Source organism: Eschrichtius robustus, chromosome 11 (assembly GCF_028021215.1).
Source record: "Eschrichtius robustus isolate mEscRob2 chromosome 11, mEscRob2.pri, whole genome shotgun sequence".
NCBI lineage: Eukaryota > Metazoa > Chordata > Mammalia > Artiodactyla > Eschrichtiidae > Eschrichtius > Eschrichtius robustus.
The window spans coordinates 10358249-10374582 of record NC_090834.1 but is presented as its reverse complement, the minus strand read 5'-3'; the positions used below and the strand labels follow the sequence as shown (position 1 = coordinate 10374582).

At 42.7% G+C, this 16334-nt stretch overlaps 1 protein-coding gene across 3 annotated transcripts in view; it reads left to right on the top strand.

The window, feature by feature from the left end:
• Positions 1-16334, top strand: part of JHY (junctional cadherin complex regulator) — a 61620-nt gene that overhangs the window by 22565 nt on the left and 22721 nt on the right. For 2 of the 3 annotated variants that reach the window (XM_068556369.1, XM_068556368.1), the window contains exon 3: positions 10500-10613. The exons of the other annotated variant lie outside the window; for it this stretch is intronic. In XM_068556369.1, the coding sequence (XP_068412470.1) occupies positions 10500-10613 (114 nt within the window). The remainder of the gene's footprint in view (positions 1-10499; positions 10614-16334) is intronic. 3 annotated transcript variants of the gene reach the window in all.

The window sequence follows — 16334 nt, the reverse complement described above, 5'->3', positions numbered from 1 at the left end:
GTCTCAGTAGTTGTGGCTCACGGGCTCTAGAGCACAGGCTCAGTAGCTGTGGCACATGGGCTTAGTTGCTCCGCTGCATATGGGATCTTCCCGGACCAGGGCTCGAACCTGCGTCCCCTGCATTGGCAGGCAGATTCTTATCCACTGCACCACCAGGGAAGTCCTGAGCTACCTTTCTATCTTGATTCTAATGTGACTTTGAAGGCTGATGAAGGCGAAATTTAGTAGGGGCTCAGGAAGGAGCAGTAAGTGCTTTATACATGTTATTCTGTTTTTTCCGTGAAATTTCTTAAAGAAATTACAGATACTTTGCAATGTGCATTATAGAAAGGTTATTCAATTACCTCTGGCCTTCAAAACAATATAAAGTCCTATATAGACTCCACTACCCATGCTGAGCATCAACACGTCTTTGAGACTGTTGCTGAGGCAGCAGGTAACTCAGCCAACAAGCATTTATTGAGCAACAGTGTGTGCTAGGTACTCTTGTTAGTGCTAGGAATGTAACAGAAAATAAGACATGCAGAGCCTGGCCTTCAAGGGACTTACATCCAGTCAGGTGACAGGAAACATGTAACAAAATAACTTCAAGTAGGGATAAACATCTCAAAGGACACTGAATCAACTTCCTTTAATAAAGTAACGAGCAGGGTGTAACTGGGATATTTAGCGAGGTACTTGGGGAAGGGCTCTCTGAGGAGATACCATTCGAGTTGAGACGTGAATGGATGAGAAAGAAAAGACTATGTAAGCTCTGGGGCCCCAGCCTTGGAAGCAGCATTCTCTCCTAGGGGGCAACACAATATAGTGGGAGAAGAGATGAAACTGAAACAGAACACTGGTTTGGGAGTCAGACTATCATGGGTCAAATGCTGGCTTTTCCGTGTACTAGGTGGTACCACTAACGAGATATTTGAGCAAGTGACTCTTCAAACCTTATCTTCTTCGTCTATTGTATGGGGTCCAATTCTGCCTTGGAGGGCTATTGGAAGAGTTTATACAAAGCTCCTGACACATGGCAGACACTCAGTAAAGGGAAGCTGTTATTACCACTGGTCATTCCTTAAGCCACGAGAAAGGAATCCACCCCGGGAATAGGTTCTCCTAAACAGCTTTTTTTTTTTTTCAGGCTACAGTGTCTCAAAATGAAAGGGACGTGAATGCAGGTAGAATAAGAACAAAGTGTTGTCAATAGAATAACATCTGTAGGCTCTAGCAGCCCATTCTATGATGTGACTCCCAAAAGACTGCACACAACGGGAGTGGGCACACCTCACACTCTCCATGCTGTCTCCTGAGGGTCCCCAGTCAATCAAACACTGCCCCATGGATTACAGGACCCTACAGTCTTGTACCCAACTTGTTGGCAATATTTCTTTAATAGTTGCCTTTGGTCTCAGTTACATTTCAAATATTTACACTTGGTGATAAGGAACATATGAATATTTGACACTTCGGTTTTGAAGTACAATTTCATATCACAACTCTTTCAAATCTATCTTCTCCACTGCCTTCACAAGTGTTCTTCTTAGATACAAATCTGATCATATCAATCTCCTGCTTAATGAGAGTCCCTGTTGATTTCAAGATAAAATTCTAACTCTCAGAGTGGTACTCGAGGCCCTTTGTGACCTGGCTCCTTCCTGCCATTTCAGCCTCATCCTTTGTCACTCCTCCCTTGCATCCTATGCTCCAGTCATACTCTGGGAACTCACAGCTCCCAGAACCCAGCGTTTCCCCTGGGCCTCTGTCCAGGCTGATGGATTACTTTTCCCTGTCTTGTTTGCTTGGGAAAATCTCAGCCTGCTTTTGAGATTCAGCTCAAAGTCCCCTACCTTTATGAAGACTCTCTGAGTTCCTCCCTCATCCTTGAACATCCACCTTAGAATCCATAACACCACACTGCACTATGTAGTGTATGTGTCTGTATGTCTTTACATGACTCTGAGCTCCTAAAGGCCTGGGCTGGCTCATCTCTGAACTCCAAGAGCCTGGCATACAGTAAGCACTTTCTACATCTTTTATGAAGGAATGTGATTTTTAAATAGTTTTGGCAGGGGGGTTCAGAATTTTACCACTTTCAAAATGAAAAAATAAAAAAGACTAACGAGCTTGTGCTCTTGACTTAAATAATGGAATTTGGCCTTGAAAGACCAGATTTGAGCCCCATTATTATTAGAGCCAATTATTCCCTTTGGTAAATAAAAAAAATCTTGCTGAGCTTTGTTTTTCCCCATCAGAGTGAGGTTACAAATGTTTGCCTTCTTCTACAGACCCAGGATTATTTAGATGACCAAATAAGATGCTGTATGTGAACACTTTGCATAATCATATAGCCCTGTATAAATATGTTATATTTATTATTGAACATTTGATTTGAATTTAGCCTCCTATTGGATAAGATTAATATCTAAGTGATATAACACTCTCCTTTTCCATGGTTTTAAATTTCATGGTTTGTGAAACTTTTGGGTGTCTATAAAATTAAACTTTAGCTTTATTTAAATTATGATCATCTTTTTCTAATTATGTTTGGTTAGAAACACAGAATTATTTTTTATAGAATTCTTCCAGTTTGGTGGTGTTTTTGAGTCCCATGTCTCATATTATACTCATTAAAAATATTCTTCTACAGAGTAGGTACTCTGTGTATGTTCATTGATTGATCTTTTTTTGTTTTGTTTTGCCCTGTGCAACCACAACAAGAGCACTTACTTACGACAGCATAATTTAAATTGAACTTTATGGTTTTTCAATACAAGAAGTTTCTTAAGGCATCTTTCTTGTATGCACTATTCAGCACTTATTTATCCGATCTGTAGAGTGACACTTCATTAATTCGACATTACTGAGGAGGGATCCATGGAAAGAAAACTTTCCCCATAACTGAAGCACGCCCTTTCGAAAACCAGAAGTTTAACAGAATTAATCATGTCTAAGGATAGCTGTCAAAAATGTGCCTGGAGAACCTGATAATTCTGTGCTCTCCTACCCAGGCTATAGTGCACTGTTGTGCAGTAAAGTCGAGAGCTATGGTGATGGGAACCATCCTTTGCCTCTTTACCGAATGCCCCCAAATGCTACGATTCTGTGGTCATTTTATACACTGCTGTCAGTGTATATGCTCTTCAGGAGCTTCTGGCCAAGTGGGAAGCAGACATGTAAACAGTCAGGACCAAGTGATAACTGCTGTCCTGGAGACATGTCTGGTCCCAAAGGAACCCAGAAGAAGAAGTACCCAAGTCTGTCGGGAGAAGTCAGAGAGGGCTTCACGGAAGAGGCAGTCATTGAACTGATTCTTTAGGGAGAAGTAGAAAGTAACAGGTGGAGGTGGACAGCAAAGTTACCACAGGCAGAGAGAGCGTATGGGGTGGCATGAGGGCAAGAAAGGACACCGTTTAAGTAGAGACCTGTGGGTACAGGAGGAACCACTTTGGTGCTGGTCATGAACTGGCAGTTGGTCAGTTAATCAAGTAAAGTGGTTAAAGCAGATATGACAAACGATGACCTTAAGTACTTTACTTTCACTTGAAGTATATAAATACACATTAATTCACCAACCTTTTACTGAGGGGCCAGGGCTTCCTGTCAGTGTATATTCTATGGACGACAGTTTTGTATTGTCTTTCTCACGTCAGTTTGAAAGATCTATGGTGTCCACTTCCGATTTCTTGAAAGCAACATAAAAACTTAAAAAGTGTTTAGAAACGATCTAAGATCATAATCTTTCTAGATTTTTGTGACTGTTCCCCTAATCTTTTACAGACCGCCCCCTCCCCAGTTGTTATTTTTGCATTTGCTTTATTGGGTCATTCTAAATTATTTAACTTATTTTTTCATGGAAACAACAACTGTCTATTCGCACTCAGATTTCTCCAGATGATCTAACCTTTAAAAAGAAAGTTCATAATTTTAACAACACGTACAATAGGAATAGACAGCTTTGAGAACACACGTAAAAGACTCTTGGTAAATATATAACTCAACTAGTGGAAATAGACGTACCAAGGCATACCACAGAGTAGCCGACCAGCCATGAGCATTCGGCCCACTGTCTTAAGAAAGGACTGGAGAGTGTTACTTAACCTAGCGAGTTAGTTAAGGAGAACTTCGTGTTGTGCATGACTAGATCATGAGGATGGGAGTGTGCGTATTTAGGCTAGAGAAATGGGCATGGGCCTTTCATGTAGGCCCCTGTGTGTCATTTTAAAGTGGGGGCTCTCGGGATGTGGTCCCCAGACCAGCAGCATCAGAATCGCCTGGCAACTCATTAGAAATGCAAATTCTCAGGCCCCAGCCCAGATCTCCTGAGTCAGAAACTCTGGGGTGAGGCCTTCACCTCTGTGTTTCAACAAGCCCTCTAACTGATTCTGATACACACTCAAGTCTTAGAACTACTGTGCTAGAGAGTTAGGCCTTTCCTCTACATGACATGGAATCATTGAAGGATTTTAGTAATGGAGCAGTTTGAATCCTGTGACCATCCAGAGGTCACACTTACAATATTCTGAGTTGTGTTATGGGGAGTTCAGGTCGCTAGCTAATCAACCTTCACAGACGTCTCACGACACATTCCTAAAACTCTCTTTCGCGTTCTTGAAAATGGTTGATTGCTTCGTTCATTTGCATATAATTATTAAGAGCTTATTATACAAGCCCTGGTCTGGGACGATCCCACGTGCCGCGGAGCAACTAGGCCCGTGAGCCACGATTACTGAGCCTGCGCATCTGGAGCCTGTGCTCCGCAACAAGAGAGGCCGCGATAGTGAGAGGCCCGCGCACCGCGATGAAGAGTGGCCCCCGCTTGCCGCAACTAGAGAAAGCCCTCGCACAGAAACGAAGACCCAACACGGCCAAAAATAAATAAATAATTAAAAAAAAAAAAGAGCTTATTATGTGTCAGGCATTGTCCTAAGTACTTGGAATACATCCGTGAACAAAGCAGACAAAAATCCCAGGCTTCGTGGGGCTAACTTTCTATTAGGAGGAGACAGACAACAGACAAAACAGATAATCAGCGTATTAGTAGGTGATGTAATGGTGAGGAGAGAAATGAAGCAGAGCAGAGGGAGAGGGGATGCTGGGAGTGGGGTTACAACTGTAAATAGATCACAAAGGAGGTGGGAGAGAGCGCCATGCAAATATTTGAGGAAAGGGCATCCTTGGAAAAGGGAACAGCAAATGCCAAGGGCTGAAGTGCTGAAGGGCCATTGGGCCTGGGGCCGAACCAACGAGGGAAAGAACAGAGATGGGATCCTAGCTTCCACCTTGTTTTGCTGACAGCCTCCAGGCTTTAATATAAACCACAGATCTAGCCAGATAAATGGTACATTAGATGCGTTCTGATGTAAACGGAGCGTCCAGTGAGCAATGTAGATTGATCTTCTCACTCAGTAATATTTATTGAGCACATATGCGCCAGGCACATCCAGAACCACCACGCAGCTCATGGGAGTAGCGCCTCTGGAGCTGAACAGTCCGGCACGGAGTCCCTACTTTTCCTGCCCTCATGGGACTTAACATCTAGAGGCGAGACAAACATAATGACCAGGGTGAAACTCGTCACACAGGGGAAAGGACAGGGCACTAAGGCTGTGAGCTCAGGTGCATCTGGTATAACCTCCTCCAGGGCATCAGGGAAGGCTAACTATATTTCAGCCAAGGCTAGAACAGTGAATGGGATTGGTCAGAATAAGTGAGGTAAATGGGAGTTTCCAGGCAAAGAATGGCCCCGTGCGTGGACCCAGAGCATGTGGCCCAGGAGCAGACCTGAAAAAGTACAGTCTAAAGAGAGCAGGGAGGGGAGGCTGAAGAGTAGAGGAGGGAGGGCCTTATAAACCTTTAAAGGTAAGGGCGATGGAACAGCATCGAAGGATTTTAAAGTAGGTGACTGGCATAATTAGCTTGGGGTTGTTAAAAGCTCAAGTACTGGGGCTTCCCTGGTGGCGCAGCGGTTGAGAGTCTGCCTGCCAATGCAGGGGACGCGGGTTCGAGCCCTGGTCTGGGAAGATCCCACATGCCGCGGAGCAGCCGGGCCCGTGAGCCACAATTGCTGAGCCTGCGCGTCTGGAGCCTGTGCTCCGCAACAAGAGAGGCCGCGACGGTGAGAGGCCCGCGCACCGCGATGAAGAGTGGCCTCCGCTCGCCGCAGCTAGAGAAGGCCCTCGCGCAGAGACGAAGACCCAACACAGCCATAAATAAATTAATTAATTAAAAAAAAAAAAATCAACCCTCTGTCTTTAAAAAAAAAAAAAAAAAGCTCAAGTATCTTATCTGGAAAATGAATGTAAAAATAATATACCCAGAGGTGTCAGTGTCATCAATTTCTTCCTGAGCACGTACGTGCTAAATACTGATACATTACGAAGTGTTCTACAGGATGGAGAAAGTGGCCAGGCAGAGCCAAAACATTTCAGGTTTCAGGTGTTTTGTCTCTAAATAGCTGAATAATTAATACAAATCCCCAGATAATTCAAACAGCTGTACTAAATCCCCGTGTTGGAGCCTGACCGCGGCGGGCTCTCCGTGTTGCTATGCCTCCACCTCTTCTGCTGGCCGTGTGTCAATACAGGGGGCAGTAGCATTGATCTTAGCAGGTGCAAAGCGACACAGAGCAAAGTGTATTAGAAATAGGACAGAGTTAAAACTGCAGATCACTCATTAGCCAAGTTAACAAAGAAACATCAACTGAGTCCACTGATTATGCCCCAAAGAGAGGGATTCAATAACACCTATGTTGGAATGATGGCAAGCAAATACCACATTTAGAAAAACAGGACTCTCTGGTCTATTTTAACTGGGATATATGCTCGTTGTTAACACCATCAAGGAATGAGAATAACAAGGAACCTAATAAATTAATGCGAGACTCCCCACGACATCTAAACACAAGGTTATTAACAGAAAACAATAGAAAGAGGAAAAAAGGACCCGAACCTCCCGAGACTGCAGGACCACACGGTGATATTCTATTTAAACATGTTTCAGTGTGTGTCTCTGCGGATACACAGTGATTCACATACAGCTCTTGGAAAAGCATCAACTTTTTTTGTGGTGCTGATTCTCTAACAACCTGATGAGTTTCTTTGAGAGAGAAGTAGCAGCCCAATCTAGCTCAGCTGTACTCAATCTGAGTTGCTCTCCTACATATAAACCCTCACTTCAAAGCCAGGAACATAATGTACAGTTTTTTAATGGCTCTAGACCCAGGCACTCAGGCGCTCTGCTCTGCGCCTTACCTCAGTGTAAACACCTAATCAAGATTGCCTGCGCTCCAACAATAGCAGCCAAATGCAATTCGAGAACCACAAGCCTTTGAAGTCCTCCCAGCAAAGGCCGGTTTTCTAGTCTGGGATAATGACATGCCATGATTGCTGTCTTTGTTGTATCTTTTCAGTGGAGAAGCAATTATGGCCCCAATTTAACAGAATAGACATTACACAGCTTATGATGCTCAAAATGCAATTTCATTTGATCATTTTCTCGATTTGATTGGTATTAATAGAATGGTTCACCAAGGAAAAAAAAGAAATAGCTAGCAGAGGTTGTGTCCCATTCCACTTTCAAAGAGATAATGTAGAAGTATGTTTTACTCACCCAGAGACTCAGTGGAGTGATTCAGACACCAAGTTCTATCAAAACAGCCTGTGGATGGAAATATTATACATCCTATATTCTCTGGGGAAGGAAGCGTAGGACAATGTATTTTTCATTTGTAAACTTTTTATCAGAGCTCCATAAGGGATCCCATCGTTGTTAATCAAACAATTAATATCACCAGTGAAAAACCAAATTAACTAAGTCCCTTTTACAAAAGCCAGGAATCAAACCCCCTAGTGGCAGATCTAGGAATAAACCCAACTTCTCCAAGGCTCCAGCTTGTCCAAGACATTGCGTGTTTGAGGTTTAAAAAAGGATTATTTCCTCGCCTGCTTAGGCAGCCTATTTAGATTTTTTTTTTCCTGCCACGACCTTCATTTCTCCTCCAGGATGGAGTTGATTTTTCTTTTAAATGAGTTGTGTATCTGTTTAACGTCATGGCAGTAAGGGACTGAAGCCTTTGAGAAAATGATGACAGAAGCTGTAAAATCTAATACTTTTATTGTCATCCCATGTTTCTGGAACCAGTGAGGGACTGAGAGATGGAAACATGAGAAGTGGTTCCTGACCTTGAGCATTTATAGCATTTATAACTCCAAACTTTCCATCTCAGCACAAGTTAAACTGTTCCATGGTATTGTGAAGTTTTCCATTTGCAGAGTAGGTAATCACTCAAAACCTGTTGATTACTTCCATTTGTAATTTAAAAATTGCCATGATCCAATAGTACATTTTGTTCCTTGTATTAGCGGTGAGAATTCAAACAAGGAAAAAGTTATATTTTCATTTTTTCCCATTTTCAGATCAACCTTTAAGTACTGAAACTTTCACACTATTTCCCTTATTTGTATATATTAGTAGGGCAATTGTGATAGGGAGGCATTCAGGTAGAGAGGGGGTTACACCCAAAACAAGAGGAACAAATTGTCTTTCTTGTGCCAGAGAAGCCACCTTGAGTGGTAAGGAATGAGGTTATCTTCACTGTCAAATGCCTGCTTACTAGTTAATATTTAACAAGTATTTTTGCCTCTTTCTGCATTAAATACTAGTCTGCATAAGTATGAAGTAAAAGTCAGCAGCAGAGGGAGAATTTAAACGCAGCCATGACAGATTCTAAACCCCACGCTCTTTCCAGCGTTCCACCTTGCTGCTTCTCACACCGCACAGCCCACCAGGGGAAATTTAACAAAACAAGTATCAAATCCTGAATCTAAATTTCTAAATTAAGGACATCAGTTTAGAAATGGGGAGACCAGCATCTTGCAGGTGACAAAGCAGGGTGGCCACAGGACCCCATATGAATAATCTTTCCCAGGAGGAATGACAAAGACATCTTGAGAAGTCCTCTATATAAGAGAAGGCTTGGGGAAGGCATCTTAGATTCTACCAGTTTAGGGCTGTTTTCCGAAAGAGGGATTGACTTATGCTACGTTATTTCAAAGGGCAGAGGGATAGAAATTACAGACAGACCTATCACTGCTCTTATAAGGAAGAACTTTATAGCATTTAGGTTTCTCGAGGATGGAAAATGATGTTCATCATTGATAAAACAGAGATTCAAAGGTCTAACATTTTCCTCCAGGGAGTGTTTGAAAGGACCAGGTCTCCCACAGAAAGGAACTGTTCACAAGCCACCGTGTTCCTTCTTTCTCCGTCAAGATCTTTAAACCTATACGAATAGTGACAAGCAGGTAACTCCTGCCTGGAGAAGGGGCAAGTGATTAGGCAGTGAGGGGAGGAACGTCTACCAGGGATGGTACAGAAGCACTAGAGAGTGTACTGGATAATTACCGCCAGAATCTTTGCCAACGTTACTATCGCAGAACTTTAAGTTTGCTTTCTGAAATGCTACCTGGTGGCTAGAATTCCGTATAGCACAGAAGACAATCTAATTCCTTGACTTAAAACAGGTAGCTAATGAGAGCCTCCATAATTTGGGAACCTAAATCCATCAATAATTTGGGGACCTAAATCCCACGTCGCTGCCTTCATCACTGGCTCCCAAACCTGTCTTCAGGTTAGACCCACCTGGGGAGCTTTTAAAGTACGAGACTCATATCTGGGGCCACCCCCAGAGCTTCTGATTTAATTGATCTGGGATGGGACCAGAACATTAATTTTTAAAAGCTTCCTAGGTTATCCTAATATCTGTCTAAAGTTGAGCACCAGTAACCTACATCATTCCAATTTATGGGGTGTCAAAACTACAAAGTCTGCAAGTCAAAGATGATATTTCTAATAAGTGAGTTAATTTAGCAAAATCACTAAATGTACAGTCTCTGGAGTTAGACTGCCTGGCTCCTCTGCTTACTAGCTGTTGATTCTGGGCAAGTTACTTAACCTCTCTGTTCCTCAGTTATCTCATTTGCAAAAAGGGGATAATAAAAGGTACATACCTGGTAAGATTGTTGTGAGAATTAACTAACATATATGAAGTGCTTAGGACAGCTATCATGAGCATTCAATGTATATTAGTTATTTTTATTGTTCTTATCATCATCTTGGAGTATAGTGTTATTTCATTATTTGTTTGGCATACTTAAACATTAGTTGCAGCGTCTGGCTCAGATAACTGTTCTAAAATCAGGTCCCCTGAGTATGTATTGAGCATTCAGGTTTTCTTCCATAATCTTACGGAACGAATTTTTTGGCCAACCCAATAATTAGTACTTTGACCTCAAAACACCAATTCTCACGTCATCCCTGCAAGAGAAAACATTGTTTATTCCCATTTTCCTTGGGAATAATCCAGATGCCTAAGGACTGAGATGAATCCTTGAAATGAACTATAAATAAAATGTAACCCTGCAGGACCTCTTTCTAGAGTACAGACTCGAGCCCCATGGCCATAAGACTAAAATGAATCCAGTTAACGTGCTGTATATGTTTTACCCCCTTAGATCTCCTACCCCATCAGAGTAACTGACAAGCCGTCTATTCAGAACACCAGAGAGATTGGAAATGTCGCTATCGACCCTGAAGACAAATGGCATCAAAGAGCCCAACACCTAAAGGTCACCTGCTAGATTGAATTTTAAGTGTGTTTCAAGGGTTACTGCTGGATCTAAGTGATGTTTGTGACTGACATCTTATCACTTAAGGGTTTATTCTTATGCCTGAGAATAGTTACCCACCTTCTGATGGGTAAGACTGCCCTCTGCCCAGATGGGTCATTACTTGCTCAGCTAGCCAACCCTACGCACTTTCCCAATGTTCTATTTCCTAGAGAAAAATTATCATATCACTCCTCAAACATTCAGAGGAATGGCATGAAGAAAGTACAGGCAGGAAAAAAAATCACAGTTCCAAAATATTGTCCAATACTGTGCTGCTCCCAAGTCTGTTTCCTTTTGGAGTTATCAGTCATATAGTACCCCTAGGTGATGGGGGATATGGTCCCAAAAAATGGGTGGGAATCCTCAGGGCCTCACTGAGCCCTCGTTTGCAGAACATAAACGCCTACTACCTAGTAATTTAGCGTGATGACATCCCTTTTTTGGCCATGGGTTTACTACTTTGAAATCACAATGCGGTTTCAGGGAAGATTTTTATGAAACCGTCCCCACTGATTGTTTTTCTAGAAGAATCAAGAAAAGCTCTAGCAGCTGATGTCTCCTTAATCCAGTGTATAGTGTTACGTGGGGCAGTTGCTCTTGGACCGGGTTTTATACCTGCTTCAGAAGGGATAAAGCCCTTTGAAATCACCCAGCCTGTAGAGCCTGTTGACATCATTAGTTAAAACTATGTACAGTGGAAAAGTAATAAGAAGAAGAATAAAATTCATTCCAGTTTCAGAAAAGTTAGAAAAGGGGGACGGCTCAAATCACCTTTTTGCCTCTGCAGTAGCCTCCAGGCTACTCTTAGAGTTGCCAAAAAAAAAAAAAAAAAAAAAAAAGAAAGAAAGAAATGAAAACAGCCATTCACCTGAAGCTTCCTGAAAGCTGATGCCAGGGAGGCCACACCCAGAAGTTGGGAGGATGGGGACAAATGTCTCCTAGAAGTGGACCTAGAGGACAGGGTCTCCTACCAGACCTGATGGAGAGCCTAGGCAGCTCGGCCAACAGGATCGAGGGGACAAAGGAAACGCCTTAAGGCTTGTTATGTGTTGTGGGTAAAGGACTGGGTCAGAAGACAGGGAGTTCTGGGCCCTGACCTGCCATTTACTTGATGCATGACTTGGGCAAATCTCAGCTTCCCCCCAAGCCTTAAGTTTCTTTTTTCTTAAACAAAGCATTGGCCGAAATGAACTGCAAGGTCCATCCCAGCTGCAAAATGCTATAAATCTATGATCCTTTATCTCTAGTTACTTAAATTACTATAGGAAACACAGTTGAAGCATGTAAGATTCTTGCAAACTCTAGCTTTCACACTTGTCACTATGGAAAATCGTAGGAGTCTCGGCCAGTGATAAAATAATCAAGGTAAAATCACGGTGCTTAATGCATGGCATGGCCCTAGGCAGAGACAGTAAAAAACTTAAGAAGTACAGAAGAAAATCAGAAGAAAGCAAAAAGGATACTGTTTCATCTCTGAGGGTACAAGACTCATTTGTTTCTAACCCACTCCTGAATAAAGACAATAAGGAGCAAAACATCTTAAGATTGTTGCATCTAAAATGACAGCAAGACAGAGCGGCCCAAGGAATGTTTCCCTTTCTTTATTCAGAAAGGATTTGTTAGGTGTTCCCTGCATCCTGCATGCTGGCGGGGCAGTCAGCAAACAAACCTCCAGGCTGACTTTTTTTCTCCTCTTCAACTACCCTCCTCCGATGGCTTCTCTGTGGTCCCCCTCCTGCCTCTCCCACCCCTGTCCTGTTGTGCCTGTGGCTGGGACCACTCCTCCAGGGTTTAATCCTATTCGGCCATTGTCTCGTTAGCTGTTGCCTCTGTTTCTTTTGTACCAACTATACGATAAGCTCCTTGAACCTTAGCATTGTATTCCTCTCCACCTCCTAGCACATTGCTTTACCCAAAGCTGATCTCAATATTTAATGGTTGATTAAAAAACCATTTAAAGGTCATTTAGTGAATCTCAACTGAAAATGGGCCTCATTTGAAATCTTTTTCTTGAGAGATGATTTTCAAAGAATCTGCATATCCCTCAGTAAACTTACTCTAACAATGAGTAACTCACTACTAAGAGATACCTTTATGTGAAATCAAAATAATTCAGACAACAAATATTTATTGAGTACCTACTATATTCCAACCACTAGCTTTTAGGTGACTAGCCCAAAAGACATGTTTTTTTTTTAAAAAAAAACTCTTCAGAAAAGTAAATAAAACTTGACAAAAGATCCTTTTTTAAAAAAAAAAAATGATTCCTACCCTCAAGGAGCTTAAAACTTTTGGTAGTGGGAAGACAGTTATGTAATCATTATAATGCAGTGATATAAAAGTAGGTATAATTTAATTCTTTCTTTTAGTGTAACTAAAAGAGCACCTAATTCTGCCCTAAAAAGACAGGAAAAGCTTCCTGAAAAGAGATAGCACCTGAGCTGACCCTAGAAGGATGAGTCAAAATATGCCAAACAGACAAATGGGAGCAGAGGTGTAAAAATGCAGGGCAATCTAGTCTGTCCTGAGTATTACCTGGAGTTCAATAGCTAAAGGGCAAAGTATGAGGGACACAGGGCTGGGCAGGTCAGCTAGGGGCCATGAAAGGCTTTTCATGCCGATCAAAAGATTTTCAGTTTTATCCTACGGAGAGCAGGAAGCCACTGGCAAATTGTAAGCAGGTTAATGACATCATCGGGCTTGCATGTTAACAAACTGGGAAGGTCTGAAGAATAGATTGGAAGAGAATAATAAGATTGCAGAGACAGCGAAACCAGTCAGGCGACTTCTGCAAGAGAAGAATTACTTCTCTTGTAATTTCTGCAAGAGATGATGGGAGAACTGGAAAGGTGGCAGCATTTGCTCTGTTTGCCCCACACTCCACATGTCATCAGTTCACTTTGCAGGACGGTGGGTATATCCTCTTCCACTGGCTGGATTGAACTCCTGGCAGGTTAGGACAGCATCTGATCCCCCTCAGCCCCTGCCTTGAGGTGGTCAGGAAGTGGAATGAACAAACTTAGCAATTGCTTAAATACAAGGTGAACGTGGGAGAGAGAAAGAAAATAGTTTCTGAGTGTCTGATTAGTGGCACCAACACCACTGAGGAAGAAAAGGAGGGCTTTGGTGCTGGGAATGAAAGGGGGGTGTGTGAGGCCAGCAGTGGGCCTGACGTTGAGTTTGGAGGTGCCTGTAGGGAGGAGGACCTAGAACTCAGGAGAGACATCTGAGTTAGCCTATGTGCATTTGCATCATAAGAATTCCCTGGTGGGTTGCAGCCATGGGAATTGCTGAGCTGCCCCAGGAATTGTAGGTAGTGGGAGAAGAAAGGAAGGTCAAAAACAGGGCTCTGGAGAAATTGGTAAGAATATTTTAAGGGAGAGCAGAGGTAGAGAAGGTAAAAGATTACAAAGGGATTGCCAGAGAGGCAGAAAGCTGACCAGGATAAAACAGTGTCACGGAACCTGAGACATGAAGACTTCAAGGAAGGGAAATCAGTGAACAGGGTTCAACTCTGCAGAGAAGACAAGTAAAAAGGTGCCATGAAAAGGGAGTGATGTATGCAACTCATATATGCAAGTTTCAAATGATTCAGACAAACTAAGTAATGATGATACAAACAATAATACTATAAATGATAGAATGTAGATTTGTTTGTCTACAAATGGAGAGTGGGAGATCTACAGAAAGAGAGAGAATGAAGAAATGTGGCTAAATGTTAAAAAGTGGTGAATCAGTGAGGATATTTGGGGGTTCTCTGTGCTATTCTTGCCATTTTTCTGTAAGTTTGAAATAATTGTGTAAGTTTGAAAAAATAGAAAGTTAAAGAAAATGGTACCATAGGATTTAGCACTAAAAGGTCATTGGTGGCCTGAGCAAAGCAGTTTCAGTGAGAATAAGGGCTCTCCTGCAGGGTACAGAGGTCAGGATGAGAGCTGGGGGAATGAAGACCAGCCTACATTTTAAGATGCCCGGCTGTGGATTAAGAGATGAGGTTTAACCAGAGAATGAGATCAAGTAAGGGATTGTTTAATTTTTTTTTTTTTAAAAGAAGAGGTTTAAACACATTTATATGCTGAAAGGATCAGAAACTGGAGATAGAGGACAAGAGAAGAGAGGGTGATATGCTGGAAACAAGGTCCCTGGACCATTTAAGCCTGTGTGTTTTCACTTTAAAAATACTGAGAATTCAGAGCTCCCATTGCAGAAGCTTCGGCCCGACCCTGGGTTCATGGACCAAGATCCCACGAGCCACCTGGGGCAGCCAAAAAAAATAAAATAAAATAAATAACAAAGTAAAAAATAAAATTAGACTAGGAAACTAACCTATGTCAGGAAGAATATAAAAATAAAAATAAAGATGAATCAACAACCGGAAGGTACAACAATACCACAATAGTAAAAAAGAAGAAGAGGAAAAAAGAAAAGGGTGGGGGGGAAGGCCTTGGCTATGGAGGGCAGGGCCTAAGAGAGGGTGAGTTTTGGGCAGTGGGCGGGGCCAATGCTTAGGACCCACAGGGCTGAAAAAGGCCCTGGGGGCTGTGGGGGATGGGGCTTATGCTCAAGGAACAGAAGGGGCCCAGGTTGCTCCTCATCCCTGGTCTCAGAGGGCGGGGGGCCTCACCTGGGAGCCCAGCAGGCTTCCTGGGCTTGAGTGGGCAGGGCAAACGCCCTCCTCTCCTCTCCTGCTCCTCCGTCTGGGAGGGCCCCTCCTGCCTGCCTCTCCTGACCTCCCTGTCCTCCCTCCTATGCCCCCAAGGAGCTATGCAGCCTGGAGAGGGCTTTGGAGGGCAGGGGATCGGCCTGGGAGCTCAGCAGGCTCCCTGGGCCCGAGTGGGCGAGGCAATTGCCCTCTTCTTCTCTCCAGCTCAGCTCCTCCTGGAGGGCCCCTCCCACCTGCCTCTCCTGATCTCCCCGGCCTCCCTCTTATGAACCACTGAACTAACAGAGAACCTCAGACCCCAGGGAATATTCATCAGAGTGAGGTCTCAGGGAGTTCCTCATCTCAGCACCAAGACTCAGCTCTACCCAATAGCCTACAAACCCCAGTGTTGGAAGCCTCAAGCCAAACAACCAGTAAGACAGGAACACAATCACACTCATATAAAAAAAAAAATGAGATGGCAAAAAAATATGTCACAGATGAAGGAGCAAGGTAATCTACAAAACCAAATAAATGAAGAGGAAATGGGCAATCTACCTGAAAAAGAATTCAGAGTAATGATAGTAAAGATGATCCAGAATCTCGGAAATAGAATGGAGGCACAGATTGAGAACATACCAGAAATGTTTAACAAAGATCTAGAAGAATTAAAGAACAAACAAACAGAGATGAACAACATAATAACTGAAATGAAAAATACACTAGAAGGAATCAATAACAGAATAACTGAGGCAGAAGAACAAATAAGTGAGCTGGAAGACAAAATGGTGGAAATAACTGCCGAGGAGCAAAATAAAGAAAAAAGAATGAAAAGAACTGAAGACAATCTCAGAGACCTCTGGGACAACACTAAATGCACCAACATTCAAATTACAGGGGTCCCAGAAGAAGAAGAGAAAAAGAAAGGGTCTGAGAAAATATTTGAAAAGATTATAGTTGAATACTTCCCTAACATGGGAAAGGAAATAGTCACCCAAGTCTAGGAAGCATAGAGAGTCCCATATAGGATAAACCCT